This window comes from Silurus meridionalis, chromosome 25, assembly GCF_014805685.1.
Source record: "Silurus meridionalis isolate SWU-2019-XX chromosome 25, ASM1480568v1, whole genome shotgun sequence".
NCBI classification, from domain to species: domain Eukaryota; kingdom Metazoa; phylum Chordata; class Actinopteri; order Siluriformes; family Siluridae; genus Silurus; species Silurus meridionalis.
This window is the reverse complement of record NC_060908.1, coordinates 6,435,001-6,459,543: the sequence shown is the minus strand read 5'-3', so window position 1 is coordinate 6,459,543 and position 24,543 is coordinate 6,435,001. Positions and strand designations below refer to the sequence as shown.

The 24,543-nt window shown below is 36.8% G+C and overlaps 1 protein-coding gene and 1 long non-coding RNA gene across 15 annotated transcripts in view; one reads left to right on the top strand and one right to left on the bottom strand.

Annotated features, from left to right (window-relative positions):
• Positions 1 to 4,991: 4,991 nt before the first annotated feature.
• LOC124378720 (RIMS-binding protein 2-like) overlaps positions 4,992 to 24,543 on the bottom strand; it is a 113,750-nt gene continuing 94,198 nt past the window's right edge. For 7 of the 14 annotated variants that reach the window (XM_046838453.1, XM_046838454.1, XM_046838458.1 and 4 more), the window contains 7 exons: positions 22,963 to 23,131; positions 21,951 to 22,019; positions 20,476 to 20,529; positions 19,672 to 19,778; positions 18,869 to 18,940; positions 18,101 to 18,220; positions 14,079 to 17,430 (listed from right to left, as the gene is read on the bottom strand). In XM_046838453.1, the coding sequence (XP_046694409.1) occupies positions 17,140 to 17,430; positions 18,101 to 18,220; positions 18,869 to 18,940; positions 19,672 to 19,778; positions 20,476 to 20,529; positions 21,951 to 22,019; positions 22,963 to 23,131 (882 nt within the window). In that variant the 3' untranslated portion in view covers positions 14,079 to 17,139. Of the gene's footprint in view, positions 5,049 to 8,708; positions 8,928 to 12,369; positions 12,498 to 14,078; positions 17,431 to 17,726; positions 17,763 to 18,100; positions 18,221 to 18,868; positions 18,941 to 19,671; positions 19,779 to 20,475; positions 20,530 to 21,950; positions 22,020 to 22,962; positions 23,132 to 24,543 lie in introns of those variants that run through there. The other 7 variants (XM_046838459.1, XM_046838465.1, XR_006924291.1 and 4 more) reach the window with 6 other exon arrangements.
• LOC124378723 lies at positions 12,453 to 13,933 on the top strand. The gene is made up of 2 exons (XR_006924292.1): positions 12,453 to 12,548; positions 13,574 to 13,933. It is a non-coding gene; the product is annotated as an uncharacterized LOC124378723 (long non-coding RNA).

Below are 24,543 nucleotides of genomic sequence, written 5' to 3'. Positions count from 1 at the left end.
CTGATGAGACATAAGTTTTAGACAAGGTTATAGTTAGCTGTTACCAATCAAGTACATTAAATAACTGGGAGAAATTGGACTCCTACCATTAAACTCATATAAGTGTCATATTCAAAGAGCAATATATATATATATATATATATATATATATATATATATATATATATATATATATATATATATATATATAAATAAATAAATCTTTTTTTTTACTTTGCTGTAATAAAGACATTAACTAAATGATGAATGATGAAACTTTCATATCCATAATTAATAATCCTGACAGAACAGAAACACAAGTGCTTCGTTTAGCAGGAATTGTGAAGACTTAAAAGAAAAGAAAGGGGGAAAAAACAATTGAAAGAAGGTATTCGTGCATGGCTGTGCTTGTGGGCTACAAGGTAATTTGGCGGGAAAGTGGGGTCACGAGCTTGTTTGCCTTAGGCTCTGCTGCGCTAAACCGCATATACATAATTGCTTCTTGGCGCTTAAAAGCTAGTCATGCACTTCAAAGTGCCTCTGTTTTGCACCCAGACCTGCAAAAAAAACATACAGCAACCCACGCTGTAGCTCACACACCTCTACGGAGTCACTCACAATCTCTAAAAGGCTGCATGTGTTTAACGCCTGGCTGAGTTATAAGGAAAAGTACATTTTTTTTTAATGTTCATTAACTCTTTATCTGAATAACACTGTTTTTTTTTTCTTTTTTTACCACCTGCTGTTGGTTAATTCGGATGATCTGAAGCATTACAAGCCAACTAAGAACATTTCTGCAAAAATGTGTTAAGCATCACTGATAACCAAATGAGCGAGGCCTGTGTGCCTGACTGTAGTCAGGTGTCTACTTCCTGTTTCTGTCTTAACCTCATGGTTTTATTTCTCCGAACACCAAGCTAGCCTGGCCAAGAAGCAGACTTTCCTAAGCCATCACATATTGATTTTACTGTTCAGATATTACTCAAGTTTCTGTGATTTTCCATTTTCTTGTGGGGTTCGCGCTTTTGGTAATTTTTCTTTCTCTCTTTTTTTGTTTCACCACAAGATCCGATCTGAATATGTAACAGACAAACAGTGATTTAAAATTACATTTCAGAAACGAAAGATGCAATCTAGCACCATCCTCACCTTAATCATTTATTATATATATTAAATTAAATAATTACATTTTATTTACCAACACCTTTTCAAGATAACGATACATACTGAAGCTGCAAACAATCATGGTATGACCCCAGAGACAAGTAAATGTACGGTTCAGTACTTTTATCTCCATGTGTTTTGCCCTTCAGGGGAAACTCTAATAGGTTTGTTTTCTTTTGAAAGATTTTAAAATGTTGTTTGGATGTTTTTGGCCCAAACACCCCATGCCTGGTTGAGTAATAGTGCAATAGTGATACTGAAAGCTGTACTTTTTATTGAAGGTTTCAAATGGTTAGTTTCTATCAAAAGACGTTGCACAAGATTAGCTTTAGTACATTCTTAATAAAATCAGCTAGCAAAGGCTGGTTTGTATTTCCTAAAGATTCTTCTATAGTGAAGCCATAGATAGAAGGGTATATTTGAAGTGTGAACCCCAGGACCTACAGCAGGTTAAACCCACCCCTGGTTCATATATTAATCATTTAAGTGCTTGTGATTAACAAGGTTATACAACCAAAGAATGTGGCCACACCCAACACACTCAAATGGCATTCTTCACCAAACTGTTGCCACGCAGTTGAGCACATGAGTGTTTAACATTAAGATTTCACGTCACAAAAACTAAGACGTCCAAACTATTTCCAGCATGACAATATCCCTGTACACAAAGCAAGCTCCAGGAGCTCCACTGGTCTGCCAAGGCTGGATTAGAAGCACTTAAGTGTCCTGAACAGAGCCCCTGAACAGAATCTTAACCCCACTGAACATCTTTGCGGTGAATAGGAACTCGCACACCAGACCTCCTTACCTGACAAGTCTTTTGTACAAACGAACACAAATCATTACATCCACACTCAAATTGTTTGTAAAGTCTTCCCTGAAGAGTGCAATGTCTTGTGACAGTAAAAGGGGACCAAATCTGAAACGAGATGTTCAACAAGCACATAAAGCTTTTGTGACATAGCGACCGATCCATGTTCGCAATCGTAACTGTAGTCGAAACGGTAGCTTGCGTGCTGAAGGCAAATATTTAAAGTATTATAAGAATTTATAGCAAATTCATTTAATACTATTGTAATTATATAATGAAGTCATATAATAAATTATATTATATTAATAATATTCACACCCTAAAATCCTATTTAAGGTGGGGAAAAAGGACACACACTTAACACTTGAAAGAAAGTAAAGAATGTGCATGAACAGTAGGCAGACTGAGATCATGAGTCAGCAGAATTCTCACCTATAGGTGAGGCAGGACTGTAGTCATGACCACATACACCAAGACTTAAAAAAACACTGATGCTGCTACTTGACATGACGCTGTCTTTGTCAGCATCTAGGAATTGGTTTGTAGTTTGGAGGAAAATGTTAGTATTTGTGTAGAAGCCTTTGAGACTTGGGGGACGGGAACCAGGCGGTATGATAGCCATAGCCTTGGGTCAGATGAGGGAGACAAGGACACGAGTGTATCTATGAACAGTGCATACTCTGCTGCCAGATGAGTTAGTTGGAAATGGCGATATCATGTTTCATGGATGCTTGTGGAGAGTTTCACCTGGCTGGAACACAATGACATGCTTTATTATTACTTTGAATACTTACTTACAAAACATACACAGATATACACTGTATATACATATACATGTAATCACTGAGAAACAAAAATAACATAAAGAAGAAAATAGAAGAAAATAAAATACTAACGCAGAGTCTTAGTGGATTTGTGTGATATTTTCTCCTCAAAGTTGATGAAGTTAAAAACAGGAACAATGTCCAAGCGTGTGGATTTGAGTGAGTTTAACAAGGGCTAAATTGTGATGACTGGACGACTGGGGCTGAGCATCTGCGAGACTACAGCTCTTGTGGGATGTTCCCAGTCTGCTGTGGTCAGTATCTATCAAAAGTGGTCCAAGGAAGGAACAATGGTGAACTGGAGACATGACTGTTTTGGCAACAAAAAGGGGTGGCAGGTGGCCAGAAAGATATCTGGTTGGTGTATTTACATTATGTTTTTTCTTTTGATGGCTTTGGGTTACTTTTTGTATATATTTTTTCACCTCTCGAGCAATGTAAATAAACCATTTACACCCCACCATCTCAACGCCTATTGCCATCGTTTGTGTTCTGTGCAAACCCAGAATTTGACTGATAGCAGGTTATATCACAAATGTGATAGGGTGTTTACAAACTTTTGGTCATATAGTGTACATGAAATAAAAATGGCTTTCTACTACTAATGTGGACAGAATATTTTTTACACCTATTTTTTAAGCGTCCACCCAAGATGTATAGACGTATAGATGCATATGTACGTTGAAAAATGTAAGTTGAAAAATGAATTGATTTGCAAATCTCATAAATTCAAATGTTATTCAATATTGAACATAAAAAAACATGTCAAATGTTCAAACTAAGGAAATGTACCATTTTCAGGAAAATATAAGGTAAATTTGAATTTCGTTGCAACACAGCTTAAAGAGTAAGGACAAAGCCAAATTTATAGCTGTTCAACATCCCTTCTTCTTCTAACAACAGTTTACACATGTCTATGAAATGCGGAGAGCAGACCAACATCTCTCTCTCAAAACTCCAACCTGGAGTTGTCCCATTTAATACAGGATTTGATACGCTCTTATACAGAAGGTCTGGGTCTTCTTTGTTGTATTTTCTGTTTCATGATGTACCAAATGCTTTTAATTTGTAATTAACCTGTGTATACTTTTTAACAGCGATAGTGCCTTGCCCATTCTATATGCACTAATGCATCCCGATACCATCAGAGCTGCAGGCTTTTGAACTGAGTACAGATGATAAGCCAATTAGTCCTTCTTCTCATTAGTTTTAGACAGTTTTCCACTTTGCCTCTGTCCATTTTAAAAGAGCTTTGGCCCAGAGAGGACAACAGTGTTCCTGGATCATGTTCACTTCTGGCTTCTTCTTTGTATGATAGCTTTTTATCCTTCATTTGTGTTTACAGACAATGGCTGTGATTCAGCGTTACATTTCCTCAGTTTGAACATTCAATTTTTTTTAATTTTTGGAACTGGGGTATTTCATTATCGTGAAAAAAATGAACGAGACCAATTCATGGCAGGGTGCCAGTTCCTTTGGAGAGAGAGTTCCAACTGGAAATCCTGGACCCTGGATTTAGAACCCTTGACTACACCATCCAATGATCCGAAGACTTAATTGGGATCCTTTTCAAAGAGTGAACATTAAACCACATCACATTTCTTTTTAAAGCAAAAAATACTTCTATACTTTACTACACTATACTTCAACAAATATACTTCTACTTTTTGGTGTTTAGTGATTGTTTTTTGACCACAACCCTACTGCTGTTCAAGTCATTTAAGATTTGGTCACTATGAAGATCCATATCATTTATCAATTCAAATCAAATCAAATTTTATTTGTCACATACACATACATACAGAGTACGACATGCAGTGAAATGCTTTATACAACTGTCCGGCAAAAATAATACAAGGAAAAAGAAGGCAGATAAATAAAGAGTATAAACTATTTAAGATATAAAATGTATAAAGATAAGATAAATATATATATATATATATATATATATATATATATATATATATATATATATATATGAGGAAAAGTGTATATACAAGGTATGCTTATGACAGTAAACAGTAATCACATAAGGGTTGATGTGATTGTCCTTAAAGTGTGCAGTGTGGTATAAAGTGCACTGTGCAAATCCACAGTTAAAGTGACAGTCCAGAGATAAAGAAAAAATGTTTGCAGAAAAGTGTGGCGATGGAGAGAGTGGACTAGTTTTTAGATCCTGGGTGTTTCCTGGTTTAACCTCCGAATGGCCTGTGGGAAGAAGCTCCTCCTCATTCTCTCTGTGTTCGCTTTCAGGGAGCAGAAGCATTTCCCTGAACGCAACAAAGAAAAGAGTCCATTGTTGGGATGGCTGAGGTCCTTCACAATCCATTTACCATTATATCATTTTTATTCTTGATAATCCATTCAGTGAGCCATATGGCTATGCGGTTTTTAGACCATGCCGATCAAAGACGTTAGTAGATACACCTGTCAATAATATTGTTTTTACAAGATGGATTTATCTAGGTTGCACACAAAGAGAAGTACTGATTGTAAGGTTCAATGGCTGCCATCAAAATGTATGATCCATCATCCCTCCAATGGTGTGTTGGGAGATGTTAGGAACATGTACTTATACACTTTCACATTTAATTCTACTTTATACCAGTAAATAGTTATTTTCACTGTTTTAGCACATCGTGCTGGTTTAATGCAACACATTCTTAAAAGTCTGATCACTTCTTATATTGTGATGAAAGTATGATCACTCCTCATATTCACCTTGATGATGTCAATTTTACCTCTCATTTACCACTTTCTCTGCATATGTGAAAAGAGTTCATGTTTTGCAGCGTACTATTTTTTGTTTTTAATTTAGCTGAGAAAGCAGTTTCTGTCGTTGATCATTCCAACTGACACTTCCTTACACACCAGTGTGTTTAATGAAAAAGAAATAAAAAAAGACTGGGATTCATGTTGTAGATATTTCTTAAAAACCTATTTTGGTGAATATAGTTGGTGCATAAAAAATTATAAAATAATGCAAATAAAATTAGTAATAATAATTCAGAACTTTATTTATCGTGAAATTATAATGTAAGTTTAAAGGTGTGATTGTTCTTTATAAGCATTTAATGGATATCATACGATCTAGTTTAATTACTTAATAATTGAAAGCAAACATCGTGCCACACCAAGCTGCCACTCCTGGGCCCCTGAGCAAGGCCCCCTAACCCAATAGCTGCTCAGTTGTATGAATGAGATAAATGTAAGTCGTTCTGGTTGAGGGCAGCTGTCAAAATGCAATAAATGTAATCTATAAAGTCTTTACAAATCATCATTGAGTGATTTTGCTAAATTGTTCATATCCCTATCCTCCTCCAGTCTATCTTAGTCTATCTATCAATTAATCTATCGAGGTAACTGTTACAGAATCGACCCTACGATATACCTCTTTTACTAAGAGTGCAAACTTTCAACCATGGTACATGTTTATGCCTTGAGTCATCAGTCTCGTCTACTTCAGTTTTACTGGAAAACTGATTCATTTAAAACAAGTTAGCATAGCAAGTCATTTCAGCTTCACAGCTAGTCACAGGCTAATAGTTAAACATGGAACAAAATATTAGATATGTATAAATTCATGGAAAACTTCTACACAGTGGGTGATCTAATATCTATGCATACTGTAGAGACACTTATAAAGTTTAGTCTTAATAGTGACTAAGTGAACATTAATAATACAGGTCATGCTCTGTCTGCTTTTCATTTTAACCCAAGTACAGAAAGCCTTATGAAAAGATCAGAGACCTCCTAAAAAAAAAAAAAAAAGACACTTCTCTTTTGTCACCGTCTCCCACAGGCCACATGGCTTTAAAGCTTGCTGCGATTGGTTGACTGCGCAGACAGTTTTGCCCTTATTTGGAAACGTATTTGCCAAGACCAATGTGAATGAGGCGATCATTTTAAAGAAGCGATGAACACAGAATGAGGACATTGTCTTGCGTATCACACATTTGCAGCATGTGCACAACTGCTTTCACACACATAAACGTCACAGCAGTGAGCGGCCATTTTGGAATAAGACTTAGCGTCTGAGTTATGATGTTTGTTTAGGACAACCCCCCAAAAGAAAAAAGGAATAAAAAATAAAGTGTATAAAGAAGAGATGAAGAGAGAGGGAGGGGAAGTGGCTGCTGACCTTGATAAGGTCTATCAGTTTAGCCAGAGTGGCCTTTTTGAGTCAGCCAATGAGGTTTAGGCTTGCGACCCAGTCAGTGATCATATCCTCTCTCACATTGCAGCAACGGTGTGCTGTGGCTCACACAAACACACACACACATACACACACACGCTAACTGACACCCTTCTCACACTAATACAAACCGTATACTAAAATAGACGTACAACGACCCTGCTTCACACAGTCATGCAGCTTTTTTTCTTTTTTTACACAGACTTTTTTAAAATATGTATCAGTGTACAACTAAGAAGCATATGACTCATCTCCTGATTCTCTCTTTTTTTAAAAAGCTAAGACATGATTATATATTTATCTTCATTTCTTTTAATTGCTTAATGAAAGAGCTGACATTTCTTTTCTGACATGTTTTCTTCCTCTCTAACTGACTTACCTGCTCTTATAGACAGGAAATAGTTTACACCCATCTTATAGTGCTTGAAATAACCTTTTTGAATTGACTTGGTAAGCCATACCTTTTTTTTTCAACATTTAGTCAGATAGACTGGCATTTTAAATGGAGGACCCAGTAATCAGAAATTATTTCACTTTTCACATAAAAAGAAGTAAAGTAAAAAATCCCACAAACACCTAAGCATCTGCTTGCACGTCTCATTAACATACTGCAGCATGTAATGAACATTAGGTAGCCCCTTTCAATCCGAAACACGTTGGTCATCTGCACATTTGGAAGAGCTGTAGTAGAAACACTTGTAGGTCAGCAGTGTGCAAAATGTGTCATAGCGAAACCAAACAGGACGAGACGAAGCGCTCGCAGCAAGATCTCATCTCTTTCTCACCACACTTATTTCCACCCAACTTTTGTGCTAAAGCAGTACCACTTTGACCACATATTCATACAGACACACACAAACACACACACACACACACACACACACACACACACACACACACACACCACACAAACATGTTCAGACATTATATTTATATACATGCACACATTACACTCCACTCACACACTCACAGATCCTTGTGAGGACCTACATAAATATTAATGAAGATAATTAATGCTGTGCTACACTTCAAAACTTGAACTGAACACCAGCAACCAAAAGGAAAGCATGCCGTTTTTTTGTTTTAATCAAAGCTGCAATTCTGCATTTAAAACAAACAATCAAACAAACAAAGATGTTTTTCTTGTGGGGACCAGTCGTATGTTCTCACAAGGTCAAATCGGTCAGATATACCAATTCTTGTGAAGACTTTAGGTCCCCGCCAAAGAAAAAAAATACTAAATGGCCACCCACACACACACAAACTGAAACAAACTCCCCACCTTAACCCACACCTTGTCAAGACTGTCACCATGGTTACAGGAGAGTATTCTCATAAGGAAGGGGAATTGAAACCTTGTCTGGCCTTGTTCCAGATTCAAAGTGAATTTAAAAAATAACAAATATACACACCTCCTTGGTTAACAGAATAAAAATGACCAGCGACAGATCTATCATTTATTATATATTTTTATATATTATTTCTGCATTTTATGGGTTGGGTTGTGTCCTTCAAAAGTCTTTAAAGAAGTGTACTACCCATTGGACACTATTCTTGTCCATCTAAAATACAAAAAAGAACCCTAATATTTCTAAAAAAAATTATTTGTGTTTTATCCAGATAACAGTAACATATGTTTTTATAATATTTATAATATTTATAATATATAGATAGATAGATAGATAGATAGATAGATGATAGATAGATAGATAGATAGATAGATAGATAGATAGATAGATAGATAGATAGATAGATAGATAGATAGATAGATAGATAGATAAATCATGCTGTTTTTGAGCGCTTGAAGTGACTAAAAGACAAAAAGGTCTTTTCGTGTGAATTTCCCCGTTGCACTTTTTGTGGTTGACCCATCCCCCACTTCCCTCTGCACTCTCTCACTCACTCGCTCTGTCGCTTTCTCTCTATCGCTCATGTTGTCTCCTAGGGTCGAGGCCTGCAAAGATGAAGAAGAAAGATGAAGCAAGCCCTAGTTGTTCTAAATATGATTCCATAATCAAAACACACCAAACTATAAAGCGCGCAGTCTGTGCACATTCATTGTTCCAAACCACCCCCACCCCCCCCGAAAAAAAAAAAAAAAAAGGCAGCATCAGTGAAAATTCTAGCGACAACCCCTTCCAGCAAGCTTCCATCGATCTACCGATCGTAATGATTAAAAAAAAAAAAAGAAATGTAACGACATTAAATGATACTATGCATTTCCATCTCCTGAGTCATCTGTTGATCGTTCTGATTTATGAACGAGAAGAAGATTTCTCATGATGTACCCGGTACACCTTTGGCGTTCTATTTTTGCACCTTATTTAAAAAGCAGCAAAAGCACTTTGGTAGATAAGGAACTGTGATGTTTGATGTCAGTGCAGTTCCTTGCACAGGAAATCACACAGTTGAGTGAGTTGTTCTGCAGTTGTTCTTCCTGTGCTAGATATTATCATTATTCATGGCCTTTTCTCTGTTTTAGCTGCACCACTTAGAAAGTTTATAGACGTTACAAGCTTATAGAAGTTTTTAGATAGAGCACTTTATACATTCCAGACTGAATTTTGCACCACACACACATACATACATACACACACTCAAAACCTTGTGAGGACATTCCATTTAAATAATTACTAATACAATTTTTATTTAACCCAGACCTCAGTAACCAAAAGGAATCCAAGAAAATATAAATTAAAATAATTAAGCTGTAGTTTTGAACAAAGTTCAATCTTCCTTGTATAGTCTGGACTTGGCCCCACTAGACCTTAATGCAGGTAAGAGTTTATAGCAATAAGCAGCTTGTATTATCTTGTAAGTGCAGCTCGAATGCACTTTGACATAGATTCTACACATTTCGGAACATACAAGAGGATGAACATTAGTCATTGTTGTAACGTGCTCAAGCTACAAAACCTAGTATAAGGTTCTAGATGTTTTTTTGTCACAATTCAATGACCTTAAAGACCATAGTTTATGATTTACAACATTTCCATCTTCATTAAGCCATTCAATGAACACTTGGCTAGAAGTGGATAAAGATTATCACTTCAAATATCTTTGTAATGACTTGCAGTGATGTTTCACTCGAAGTGGAAAAAAAAGAAGCCTCCCACAGCTTAACTGAACCACCGCTTTTTCCTTGAATTCGTCACCAATTTGTATATTGCTACTTTTAATAGCTTCATGTTTTCTCATAAAAGTTTGGCCAAAAACATGTTTGCTCAATTAGAATGGCAGGTGGATGAGGATGATCAGTGTACAAGAGTATTTCAATAGTCTTCAGTTGGTTTTTAATACTTTTATAAAAACTAAATGAAGGGTGCTACATATAATTTTCTACACCATTCTTTTCAAAAAGTACTAATGTATATAAAGGTCTGCACAGGGCTGATAAAATTGCAGGTTTTTGTGCTGAATAAAATTATAAACCAACAGAAATTATGTCAGATCAATTGTAATTTTTTCAGAATCAAAGCTCACAATAGCCTGGTAACGCACAAGTGCACATGCTGATAAGTAGTTATAAATAAATAAGTTACTATTAATACCAGTCTTTTAAGGTAAATGCATAACGTTACAACATCTTGTTGTAATCTATTTTTTTGCAAAAATACTCAAGATCTATCAAACTGCTAAATGATCTCCTGTGCTCTTATTTGGCCTTTCCAAATACTTCTTCTGGAGCATTCCCTTCAAGAATTATAGTTGCGTTTTGGCTCATTATCTTCATGAAAATTATTTTCAGAACTGCCAGAATTGACTGGAGCTATCCATGATCTTGACTAGAGCCCCAATCCCAGCTGAAGAGGTGTAGAATGCTGCCACCAGCATGCTTCAGTGGGGGTATGGTCTTCTTGGGCAGATAGAATGTCTTGTTTTTGTGCCATGACACTTGTTCGATCATAACTGATTTAGTCACACGATTTGGAATGATTTAGAAAAGATTAGACCCTTCGACCCAGCCCAGAGAGATTGTTATGAAATGCATTTAACTAGTAAAATTCTATCAACTAATATTTAACCTTTAATACTGCTGTAGGTCTCTTGGTTGTCTCAGTGAATTTTCATCTCAAGTTTCCATCTAATCTTTTTATCAATTTTGAGGGACGTCCTGTTCTTGGTAATGTCACTGTAGTGCGGCAATTTATTTTCTTGACAAGGACCTTCACAGTATTGCATGGTACACCTGATGTTTTGGACATTCATGAGCCTTTCCTTTCATGAGATCTGTACTTGTTTGGCAAGGTCTTTGTAGAACTTCAGCAGTCAGATAATCACCAAGCAGATGTCAAAAATTTCTACAGAACCTGCTGATCTTTATTTAGGGATTTATTCAAAATCACTTGATTGATTAAAAAAGATGTTTGGTAACTACTTTTGGGCATAGGTTTAAATGTGATGGTTGAAAATGGTTGCTTTTTTTTTTACGTCGATTCATTTACTTTCAAGAAAAAAAGATTAGATTTTTTGAATACAACAAAATTCTTCATTTTTAAAAATAAATGGGTGTGTAGCTTGTTTTTATATGCAACTTTATACAAGATTTAACTAGGATTCAAACAATAACCCTAACCTAACCCTAACCCCAACCCTTGATCTTAGTAGATATTTGGTCTTAAATTTTGAATATATACAATACAGTAGTTGGAAAATTCCTGTGTGTGTGTGTGTGTGTGTATGTGTGTGTGTCTGTTCATTAGGATGCTGCTATTGCTGCTTACCTAATCTGTAAAGTTGGACACACAACCACAGTGCACAACTATTGTCCAAATTCCCACATACTTCCTACAAACACATCTGCACCGACTGACTTATCACTTCCCACTGACCATTTCAGGGACTTCAACATTTCCTCGGTGTTGCAAGTGTTAGGCAATTGGCCATAGAAAAGTGAAACAGCATGTAAAGAGAAAAGAGAACATAAGACTTGTGTACAAAGAGAACTGCAGTGTGAAAAATAAAAGCGAGTAAACTAATTAACTGTGGGTTTAAAGTACCCAAGTTAGAAGTCATGCTTCATTATGTGTGATCATGGTATTAATACCAAGAATAATTGGTATTAGGATCATTAAGATTTTTGTCTTTGGGCGTGTTCACGTTTTAAAAAGTAAATCGTAGCGTTCAATGATTTAAAACCATTCAAAACCTAGTTGAAAAGAAAGATCAAGAACATTCATGAGACGGATGTGCGTGAATTTTTTGGTGTATCAAAAAATTCACCCAACACTTTTTGATACAATAATGATTACCACATTAGAAAGCAACACCAAGCACAGTATTAGATTTCCATAGGCTTAGATAAGTATCGAAATTAGCATTTTGCATTGGCAAAGACGAGAAAAAGTGAAAGAACGACTGAGAAAAGAACGACAGCAAGGCTGTGACTGTTAAACCTCTTCCTGTGTGGTTAAGACACCACGTGGCCAAGAAGTTTAAAAGGAGCGCCTCTCATCTCCCAGGTCCATTCCAACTCGGGCTGAAGACACCGAATGCTCTGGTAAGACCAAGGGACAAGAAGACACTGAAAAGACAAACAAAAAAAGAGAGGCTCCATTGGGTATTGCTTAAACAGGTATGGTATATAATTGACTGAGAAAATGACTTAATTGGTACAAATTGGCATAATTTGACACTAAATTGTGTAAAACATGATTTTTTTAAATGCATAAAGTATTTCTTGTAATGGAATAATTTCCATTTTATAATATGTACATATATAAATATCGAAATTCAGTGCGTTCTTCTGTGCAAACATTTATTTGACATTCACAGGAACTGCACAGGTATTGACTCTCAAACATTAAAGTAAACTTCTGAAATCTTTAGAAATCATTTTATGAATTTATTCATTGTAATATTTAAGAACTAAATAATAATCTTTGTGATGGTTATTTATTTTGGCTGGCAATCTTAAGTAGTGTCAGCCACTTCCTGTAACCAATAATGAAGCAAATTATTGAATCCGTTTTTATTTTTGCTGTTTTTCTTTTCCGTAATTGAATAAGGAAGTATACTTACATTTTCGGTATTAGATCTTAGCGTAAACCCTGCAAAAATCTTTTACTCAACATTCAAAATGTTTCTATAGGCTTTGCTAGAAACAGCTTACTCATTCCGATAAAGATGGCCGCCATCCTCGAGTTAGCATAGCATAGAGTAAAAAAAAGAAGTAACAGGTTACACTTGACTATGTGTAACTAATATTTTATATAAACAAGGCTAATTAAAATATATATAATTTCTCAGGATGGCATTAATTTCAATTAATGAATGTGTTTGTATGTTAAAAAAAACTTTGAACTTTATGTGAAACTTATGTGAACAAGTGGTTTTTTGTTGTTGTTGTCTTAAAAAGAGGTCTGAAAAAAATTCAGTGGATAAACATACTTAGACATAGAAATAAATATAATTCTGTAGAAACTGTGTGAAAATATTTTTCTGTGAAGGTGTCACATCAGTTCAATAGTAACAGTTTGGGTGTGGTTTACTCAGACAGCTGTAAACGAAGTGGAAGAAAAAGTGTGTGTGTTTTTCTGTGTGTGTGTGTCTGTATGAAACAGAGAGGGGGAAGGGGAGTCTTAACCACTATCTTTACAGGTGTGACTGAGTACAGATGAACTGAGGACCCTGGAAACGACCTCGCTTTGGAAGTACAGTGCAGTCATCCATAAAGTAGAAAGCACTACTAAACCCCTCGCCACAGTGTAGTGTTTCCTACTTTATGGATGAGTGTACTGTTGGCTACTGGGAACACATTCTCACACTTTTACCAATTCAACATTGTGGACAGGGTACAAAAGAGGAACTGGCTTTGTTTCATAAGACTTGTCCACAGCTCACTGTGTTCATTTTAAGCCACATGAGCTGCTGTACTTGAAGAAGCAAAGGCAAACTAGTTGTTGTAAATGTGTCTGATTTGTTCTGGACTTTCATTAATAAAACTAAACAAAAAAGTTATTCTTTGTTGTCTGGTGCATTTCTTTCTTGCTGTGTCTATATGCATTCTCAGTGGTTTAATAGAAATATTTCTATAATACATTGTATAATGTAATAAATTTAAAAAAAAAGTATTTTAAACAAAATCAACACAAAAACAACAGGGTTTAAGATTTTTCTGCAAAAATAGACTTTTATTTCTGTAAAAAGGTCAGACTGAACAACCACAGCCGCTTCAATGAGCAACAATGAGCTTACTAGTCATCACTCAAAAAAAAAACTTGCTTTAACATGCAAAAAAAAAAGAAAAGAAAAATGTGAAAGAAAATTATTTACAAGTTTAAAAAAAAAAACTGATTACAAAACCTCAGATTTACAAAACAGGTTCCTGTTCTCCGAGTGACACTTGCAGAAACTCTGAGAGACCAACGTGAGAACGAAGCTTCTCGTAGTGTTCGAAAATACCGTACGTCAAAATCACAAAGTGCAAACCGTTCACCTAAACACTGTACATCATCATACACAAACCAAAGTATCAGCTGATATTTTCCAGTGGCCTTCATTGCAACTGACTCCAGTGAGAAAAAGTCTGGCAAATACATTGTAGCCTTAAAGAAATGCAAGATACTATTATAAATATTTAAATATTGATAAATAAGGCAGTGTCTGGGTGCGACACCTTCATGCATGCAGTTAGTAGAAGTACAGTAAAAAGTAAACATCGAAGTAAGACTAAACAAGGTCTCTTGTAAGGCTAGTAAGTTACTGTGGTCTAGCTGTGGAAGCAGGTTAGCAGAGAGAGGCTTAGCTTAGCTTAGCTTAGCGGTAGCTATTGCATTGAGATGTGGTTAAAGCCTGTGAACTATAATAAGCAAGCAAGTTTTATAGCACAGCTGAGGGATCTTTGCTTGCTTAAAAACCGAAGTTACCTACAGGCTACACAGAAATATTTTAGCTATTTTTAAATATTGAAGGTGAATACAGTCACTGTGTAATTAAATTAGATCTTTTGGTTCAGAATAGAGACCGAACTGAACTTGAGCAGAAACCTAGACACTGGACTTCTGGTCTACAGAGTGCATGGTGCTTGGTCCCCGCTCACTCATCAGCTTTTTACTGTCATAGTAACACAAACAGCACCGAAAGGGTTTGGCGAATAAAAGTGTGTGGTGTTCTGGTTTGGAGCATCCACCATGTCCTAAAGGCTGATACACAGCCTGATAGGATGCTTCGATTGTTCGTTTTAGAATTCTTAAAATATCATGTCACAATGTGACGAAAAGAGCCAAATCAAATGTATACCAGACTCTGTAATAACATGTTCTCTATGTCAGCTTATACAAAGAAGATGCTAACGATAGACCAGTGATAACTTGAAAACTACAATGTATTGTCTATGTAATAAATCAGTAGACGCTGGGCTCGTGCTTAAAAATTGTTGCATAAACAGAAACAAGCCCTCATTGTCTTATGATTAAAAGGAATGCAACATTCTCTGAAGTGAACTTGAGGTAATAATGATTTTTTTTTTCTCCTGTCCATTATATTTGCTAACTCACTGTACATATGTAACTTCATGCTAATTCACTTGAGCAAGTCAGCATTTTCATGAATATTTTCCAACAATCTGTAGCTATCTGTGAGTTTCGTGTAACTGATTGTTGTTCGGATGAACATTGTAGCACAGGCCACACTTTGAGGTTTTAATAAAACCTGCCTGACAGCTGCTGTGTTTGGTCGCACTGGTCCTAAATTGGTCAAGATCGACATTTTCAGAATTCATGTACTGTATGTGTGCTATGGTAGCCAGCGACAACACAATCTGGCCAAATATCTAGCCAAAAAGCTTTAGACCTACACGTTACAGGAAACACATACTGAAACAGAGGTATGTCATACTTTGCTTTACACAAATTATTTTTAGTCATTAAAGTAGAAAAAAATGATTATTGAACTGGAGTCACGCTGTTTAATGCAAACGTGTTTTTACACTAATATTGAAATGATGAAATTTCCTGTTTGACACACACACACACACACACACACACACACACACACACACACACACAAACAAACACATACACAAATACACACACTGCTTTACTTTTTGCTACTCGAGTCCATGAGCAAAGCAAAGACAGACCAAACCTCCCGAAATTTGTCCTAATAGATTGAACATTACACATTCCTGCAAAAACCGGACCGAACCTTATTGCCATAAAATACACAAACAACAAAAAGTTTAAAGGCTAAAAGCACAAAACCACATCCACCCCCATCTCATCTGATCCGATCTGATGTTTGCACCATGACTACACAACAATTCATCTTAGGGGCCAAAAAAACCAAACAAAAAAAGACATAATTTTAAGTCACTAGAGGGGAGTCTTATAGTGCATTACAGTAGTTACGTGATGATGACTAATCTGAGCTGGTTATCTCTTCGGACTCAGAAAATAAATGACTTTTTACGTCTTCTCAGATAAATATGAATCATAGGGTCAAAATCACAAAATGATCAGGGACATGTGGTTGAGGTATGACGTGAAGCAGAGCACTTGTCAGTTCGGTTTACGGGTTAGGCAATTGTGGGCCTTTTTACCTACAGGTCTAAAATGCATGTAGATGAAAATGTAGTTATTTTACAATGTCAATGTACCTGCAATAAAATCTCGAAACCCAAAAGTCAGGTTCAGGCAAATCGTTTGTGTGCGCAAATAAATACGACAGAAGTTTTTTTTTCTGTGTTTTCTCACTGTTTCATTGCTACCATTATATATGAAATTTCTACGTTTAATAAAAAAGTTTAGCGCACGCAAAAACCATGTTGTTGCTATTCTGTGCAATTCACTAATCATTTGCATGTTATTTTTTACTGCATGTTACGTTTGAATCATAATAATGCAACACTACATGCGACTTCAACTGTAAAAAGCCGACATTTGGTTAAATGTTTGTTTCAAGTTTTGCGCCCACTCGCTGTTAGTTGCTAGCTTTGTGTATTTTCTGTGTATAGACTACTCTGGTTTGATTGAGATGTAAATGTTTTAAGTCAGGAGTTTGCTTTGTTTGAAGCACGAAGAACACACTTTTATCCTGGTGGCAAACGGAAAAAAAGCACAGAGAGTGACATGTCAGAGCTTAAATCTATCCATAAAATCAGAAACACGTGCAGACAAATGTACATCAACATGGAAAAAGTGCAATTGGCGAACAGTCTTTAGCTTTTATTCCTTCTTGCTGGAACCCAGCTTCTTGAAGAGCTTCTTTCCTTTAGAGAAAAAGCCTTTTTTCTTCTTTTCAGGTGGAGAGGTGTCGGTGACAGCATGGTCCTGTGGTGGACCATGGAGAGAAGGAGAATGGCCTGAGAACGGAGATGGACCCGAGTGGTTTTCAAGCTGCTGGTCTGGAGGGAGGTTTTGCTGTGCATTAGGTTGAGAACTGGGCTTGGCCTGGGTCTCATCTGCGGGACTTGATGTGTGGAGCTCCGTCTGCTCTACAGACGCAGCATGACTCACCTTTTAGGCAAAAAGATGGAAGTGTTTGTGAGGCTCTTTCAATGACCTAGATGACTGAAATGTCTAGAAGACAAAGCCGGTGGACTTGTGCAATGATGGTGAAAATTTTTGTACACTCATTTCAAAATGCCGGTAGTTTTTGTAGCTTGGGTCACTCCCACTCAAACGGAATCAAGGTCAAAGATAAGGCATGTGTGGTAAAGGAGTTACTACGGTCCTTGGTGGGTGCACAAAGGTGACATGCGGGACTATTGTGTGTAAAACAGTAAGCAAGATGGGGTCAGCATGAGACTTACAGTTTACTGCTTAAAGTGTACACCTCTCCTGTGCCTCTGCACATCAGCATGCAGGAATAAACACACACACACACACACACACACACACACACACACACACACACACACACACACACACACACAAAACAGGAAAACAGAAAACTAAGCCACACCCATGCACAAATAAGAGCAGAAAGAACAGATATCATGTGTAGAAGATGGTATTAAGATGATGTACAATGGAGAACAGCATGCTGTTTTTGTGCTGTGCCGGTGCATCTAAAACAACATAGATACCATGTGATAACTGGGTGATTTGATGATTGCACATTTGCACATGCAGGCGATCACGTTTACATTTCGCACAAAACAAACACACAAACACACATTCCTACCTGCGAGTCTCTCCGGCTGTTGGCTATAGTGTGCTCGGGTTTTGCAAACTCATCTCCGTTTTCTGGAAAAGCCTGAAGGAAATTGGAAGGTACCAGCCCTTTTTGTCCATTTAAATCCCCCTAAAGTGGCAAAAAAAAATCAAAACGCTAAAACCCCATCAGAATCCTTATTTCAAAAAGTTCTTGAAGTGACCTGCACCCCTGGACATTCGATTCTAATTATATATTACCAAATAACTACAACTGACTTGTGACCATTTATACATATAACCTCATTAAAAAAATCTCAGAATATATAAAAATGCTAAATAAAACCTCTTCTATTCCCTCACACTGGTTACCCAGCTGAGATCTGTACCTGCTATATAAGTCTTGATTTGCACTAATACATTCTATTTTGTTATCAGTAAAATTAATATGCATTTCTGGCCACACCCAATTTTTGTGTCATCACCAAACATACATTAATATACAAACAAACATACATACATACATATACATTAAACTGAAACAGAGGTTTCTGTACAAAATTTAAAAAAAGTTACTTCTGTGCTATGTTACCGAATGTAACACCTATACACATCCAATTATATAATCTCAATAAGTAATCTAAGAATGTTAGCCCCTTGAAAATGCATCATTTTTTTAAGTTCAGGGCTACTTAAATACAAAGAGAACAAGAGAACTGGTCAACACTTGATCATCGAAACAAAAAAGTCCAACCCTAAGGCTGAGTGAATTACATATCGGTGTAAGTCGACTACTCACGTAAAAAAAGCCGTCGTCGTCCATGTCTCCAAACACATAGATGATGTCCCCGGCATTAAAGGTCAGCTCGGCCTGTGAGAATGCAGTACGATGGAGTATGTACATGAAGACTATGGGGCTCATTTCTGTTTACATTTGGTTTAATTACAAGGTACACTCCTGTACTCAGTTCTCTGCTACACACTGCACTGTGTAATATACAGTAGGTTTACTGGCGGCGCTATTTTGTCTTTTGTGTAATTTATCCTACACTGTCACGTGTTGCCTTTTGCACTGTTTGCACCAGGTTGCTCAAAATACACTTTATGTGGCGAGGACACTTACTGGTCCTTAGCTCTGAGTTTTTCTGTTATGTAGCTTTATGTTGTTTTATGTAGCACCAGGGTTCTGGAGGAACGTTTTCTCATTTCACTGTGTACTGCATCAGCTATATGTGTTGAAATGACAAAAGCTTCTTGCCAACCTTTGGCAAGATTTCTGAAAATCCCTGTGAGGTCATAATAAGGCTTACTTATGGCTGATCTGTATATGTCATAGTTTCTGTAAATTCTAAATGTGGCAATGAAGAAACAGTAATCAGGGGTCGGTATTAGGGCATCAGGCTTCTTATCAAACACAACAGGTTTCTTTATGACATGCCATCCAGTGTGCACTGGTGAACGTTTAAGTAAAAGACTTCTGTCTTAGTAGAGTTCCTTCTTAGTCAATGTTTTTGGTTATTATGTGGTTTCAGCTCTGTTTGCTATGAGCTATTTATGGAATTATGCACAGTAAGTGAAGCCTGAGTGTATATATTGTGTTACCTCAACGTCAGCATTAGGAGAGCTTTCTCTGGGGTCGTAATCAAAGATGGCCACCATCCTGCAAGGTACAGGGTTTCCCATGCCAGCGGCTGATTGCCTTGCGTTATCTGTCAATTAAATAACAGCAATGCGACAAGTTACCAACAAATAAAGAGAACATGTGGTAACATTTCATTCTGCTGCTCGAAACTGACATCGTTCTACAGGATGGAAAAGAAATGGTAAAAATGGTTAATGATTTTTACATGGACTATTGTGACAAATAGTGTGATAGACAGACAGATGGCAGAAAACAGACAGGTTATAAGAACAGCAGACAAAAGTTCTCAGTTTCACAGTCAGTGATCAGAAATGTTTCACGCACTGATATTGGCAAAGCAAAGCATTTTATTATTCTATTTAAAAATCCAGAAGGCATGTTTCTATAGATATGCAATTCAACACCACCCCTATCTCACACACTCCATTCAATTTTTTTGGCAAACCAGTGTCTCATAGGGTTGAATATTAGTATCTTATTAGCTTTTATATTTTATGGTGTGAAAACAAAGAGAACTTAGAGCAGCTGTTGGAAACGTGGTACATTCATGTCTGAAAGATCACGAAAAAAAAAAAAAAATGGTTAGCATGCCGGCTTCTCTGCACTCAATGCACCTGTACACCATGCAAGTCAGTAATGTTGTAGCAGAAAGACGACCTGACAGTAACAAATTCTAACAACATGCAAATACAGTGTACAGACACACGAAGATCATGCAGTCAGCTGCAAAAGTCTGGAAACAGATCGAGAGAGCGACTGCACACCTTTGTTGGAGGACTCAGTGTTGGAACTGTCCTCCAAAACTCCTGTAGATTCCACTGAGGAAGAGGAAGAAACGGAGGGTTAGAGTTCATCTGCTGCAGCTTTTAATATCTTCACTCAAGGATCGAGTGGGTTAGGACACAGTGGGAACAAATCCACCTTAAATGGAACTAAAATTGTTAAAAATGATTAGTAAAGCACCAGGAGAGTGCGCGCACACACACGCACAAGCGTGCACACACACACACACACACACACACACACGCGTGCACACACGCGCACATACACATAATGGTACACATGCAGCACTAAAACACAGAGAAGGGGATTCTGTAATCGATCATGGCTCTAAAATGTGAACAGTTATGTGTAAAATATAACACAAATCTTTTCATTGTTTGAAATATGCAGAATTATTGGCACCCTTCACAAAAATTTTAAACAGCAGAACATATCAAATATTTTCCAGTGCACTTGCTCTGCAAAATGATAATATTAAAATTACTGACACTCCAATTGGCAGTAATTTTGGTGGGATAATGGCTTTCATGCTGATTAATATGATGAGATAGAATGCCAAATATTATATTTATACCCTAAGAAAAAAAGAGAAATTGTCAAAACTGTACGAAAACTGATAATTGTCGAAAAGAAATGACCAACTGTCTGAAAACTGAGAGAAAAACTTTTAATTTGTTTGCATTTACTATTTATATTATTTCTCAGTCTCAGTTTTTCCACCCATTATTATTTTTAAAAGGTTCCTACAAGAACTATTTTGTTAATGGAGACACAAACATTTTCTCCAGCTGTTGGAATGAAATATGAATTATAGCTAAAGTTTATATTACATGACAGTATTGCCCATGTTATTGAAGGATGCTAATAATTCTTAATAGGTCTCATCTGGCCTTAAAAATATTGGCCTTATAATCTATTTATAATTACAACACGGCATGGCACCAAGGTCATTTGAAGGTTATGTTGTCCAATTTTTTTTAAATATAGATGACATTTTGGTATTATGAGATTTTCTTTGTAATATGACAAGCTATTTTTTATCTTAACTAACTAAAAAAAATTAGTTGTCGATTAACTGCTGTCAGATAAGAGGAATTAAACACGAAGAGAGATTCCGGGATAAGATAATCAACAACTTGTAGCAATAGTAACGCTTAGCATAAGGCTGCAGCTCCCAATCCTGCAATAGATTATTTTCCTGTAACTCCACACCTAGTGTTAGAGTTTCTACTGAAGTGTCCAAAGTGTCATTATTTACTAATTTTTCACACACGAGCCTTTATTACTGAACTCAGAGAATTCCCCGTTAGTTAGGTTTAGTATTCAGGCATTACTAATGAATTCTACACCTTTGAAAGAATATGATCATTTAAGGGCAAAAAAATTAATAAAAAATGCAGTAAGATGGCTGGAAGAAGATGGAGAGGGGGGACAGCGAAGAGACGTGGAGACACACCTTTCTTGGAGCGTCTAGGTTTGGGTGGTGGAGCCGGACGGTGCGGAAGCTGAGCGAGTGAGCGTGTGCCTTGATGGAGGTCGAACAGGAGAATGCGGATTTGAAAATGAAACCAGACAACAAGCAGACAGAAAACAAGAATGAAGCCTGATATAAAGCAGGAAAAAACAACAACAACAAACGTTGCATGATGACATCGGAACTGCATCAGGGGCAGAGTCAGCCAGGGAAGCTACTAAAAGCTGGAAAGTGTTAACTCATTCCTGCTGTAGATTTAGCATGCCTCCTTTTCTGGGTCATGGCTGAAACTTTACCATGATGACAGAACAGCAAACGTCAACAAGAACATCAAAAACACTGAAGCGTTCTGTTTTGGCACTTCTTTGCACTATTGTGAATGAAGAAGCACAAAATGTGATCATGAATGTTTCAGAAAGAAAAGCACACACAGACACATAATACCAAAGCCATGACAAGGTGCAGAAATAGACCTTGACCACCAGACATCCACACTTCCTTTGAAGACCCAGGTGATTGTTTTTCTCCATTACAGAAAGCTTGATGTCTTTATATGACAATGAGATACAGACACTCAGAAACTATGCATTTTATAAAATAACATCAGTAGTTCGAAATGAAAATCTTCAATTATAGCAGTGGATACAAGGATTATTATTTTATACAAGGAAGAATAAAATCACTCAATGCATTTTAAAGCTCATAAAATGTATTCAGATTGAAATAGGCAAGTTAGAATTTCCCCTATAGGGGGCATAATTTTAGTAAAAAAAAAATTCTTGTCCACTTTGCATATTCAAATCAATGTCTCTGGAAGCATTTAATAAAAAACTACTAACGAAAAAAATATTTAGGGTCATATTGCCACATCTGCCAACTCGTATATCACTGATCAACTGTAACTCCCAAGATGCATCAGTACTGATTTAAAAAATACCAAAAACAGTGGATTAGGTGCTGAGTATTAAAGAATAACTGAAAACATAGAACATACCTATTTTCTCCACAGTAGTCTCAGTAGACAGAAAGTCCTGCTGTAGAAGCTGATCTCTGGTCTCGTCATCATCCACCTGAATCTCAGAGACCATGTTGCAGGGCACGTAACCATGACGACCACCTGACTCTCCGTGGTAAAACCCATCTGTGTCCTTATCACCGTAGATCTTCATCAAGCAAAAAAAATAAAAACATGAAACCATATAATTATCATTTATTATAAGTGTTCTGTTGAGAGATGGCAAATAAAACATTTGAGAAAGTTATGTGTATTCAGAGATAAGTTCAGCATCTGCTTATAGTCATGTGATTCTCTTATAGCTCACTTTAAGTGTAAAATATAACCCTTGAAATGAGCAGTCTCCCCTGATGTCCAGTGTTTGACAAAAAAATATTTTTTGGACTTTAAATGGGCAATATTAATCGTTAAAGAATACTATTACATTTATGAAAGGTTTGACTAAAAACAGGAGGAGGAGCTGCAGGTAGCAGAGCTGAAGATGTTGAGGTTTTCGTTGGGTTTACAAGGATGGACAGGATTAAGAATGAGTTTATTAGAGGGATATTTTGGAGACAAGCTGAGGAAGGCGAGATTGAGATGGTTTGGACATGTGCAGAGGAGGGACATGAGGTATATCGGTAGGAAAATGCTGAGGATGGAGACACCAGGAAGAAGGAAAAGAGGAAGACCAAAGAGAAGGTTTATGGATGTGGTGAGGGAAGACATGCAGGTAGTTGGTTTGAAAGAGGCAGATGAATAGGACAGGAGGGTATGGAGACGGATGATCCGCTGTGGCGACCCCTAATGGGAGAAGCCGAAAGAAGAAGAATAGTATTACATTTATGAAAGGTATTCTAGTCTAAGTGTATTAACAGCCCAAAACATAAAACATGAACGTGACATATTGTGCTATACAATTTTGAAAATATTGAATTAAACCTATTGTGTTTATATCAAATAGTCAGAGAGTAGTGCTGGATCATACAAACTATGCTATGTTGTGCTATGTCCATTAAGCACAACTGTCCTGCAATCGTCCTATCAACGCTAAAGTCTGAGGCAACATTAGGGCATTTTTGCTGTTAAATTCTCACTGAGAATGTGAACACATCCTAGCTTGTAATTGTTAGAGGGGTTAGAAAATGAACTTCCTACCACAGTGTAATGACAGTAAGTAACAACACATTGGAGTCAAGTCAAGTTAAGTTTATTTCTATAGCGCTTTTCACAACAGACATTGTCTCAAAGCAGCTTTACAGAATTTAACAGTTAAGGTGATTGATGTGTATTTATCCCTGATAAGCAGCCATGGCGACTGTGGCAAGGCAAAACTCTTTTAGATATTATGAGGAAGAAACCTGGAGAGGAACCAGACTCAAAAGAAGAACCCGCCCTCATTTGGGCGACATCAACACTGTGATTATAAATCTTTAAACAAAAGATATCCTTTTTATTTGCCACCACATCTCCATAACCAGGTCACTGATGTGTCATTTTTCGAATACGTCTTATAAAATACAGAGTGTCCCAACAGTCTCTATTAAACAAGGACATCGACACTTTCTTGCAAAATGTATA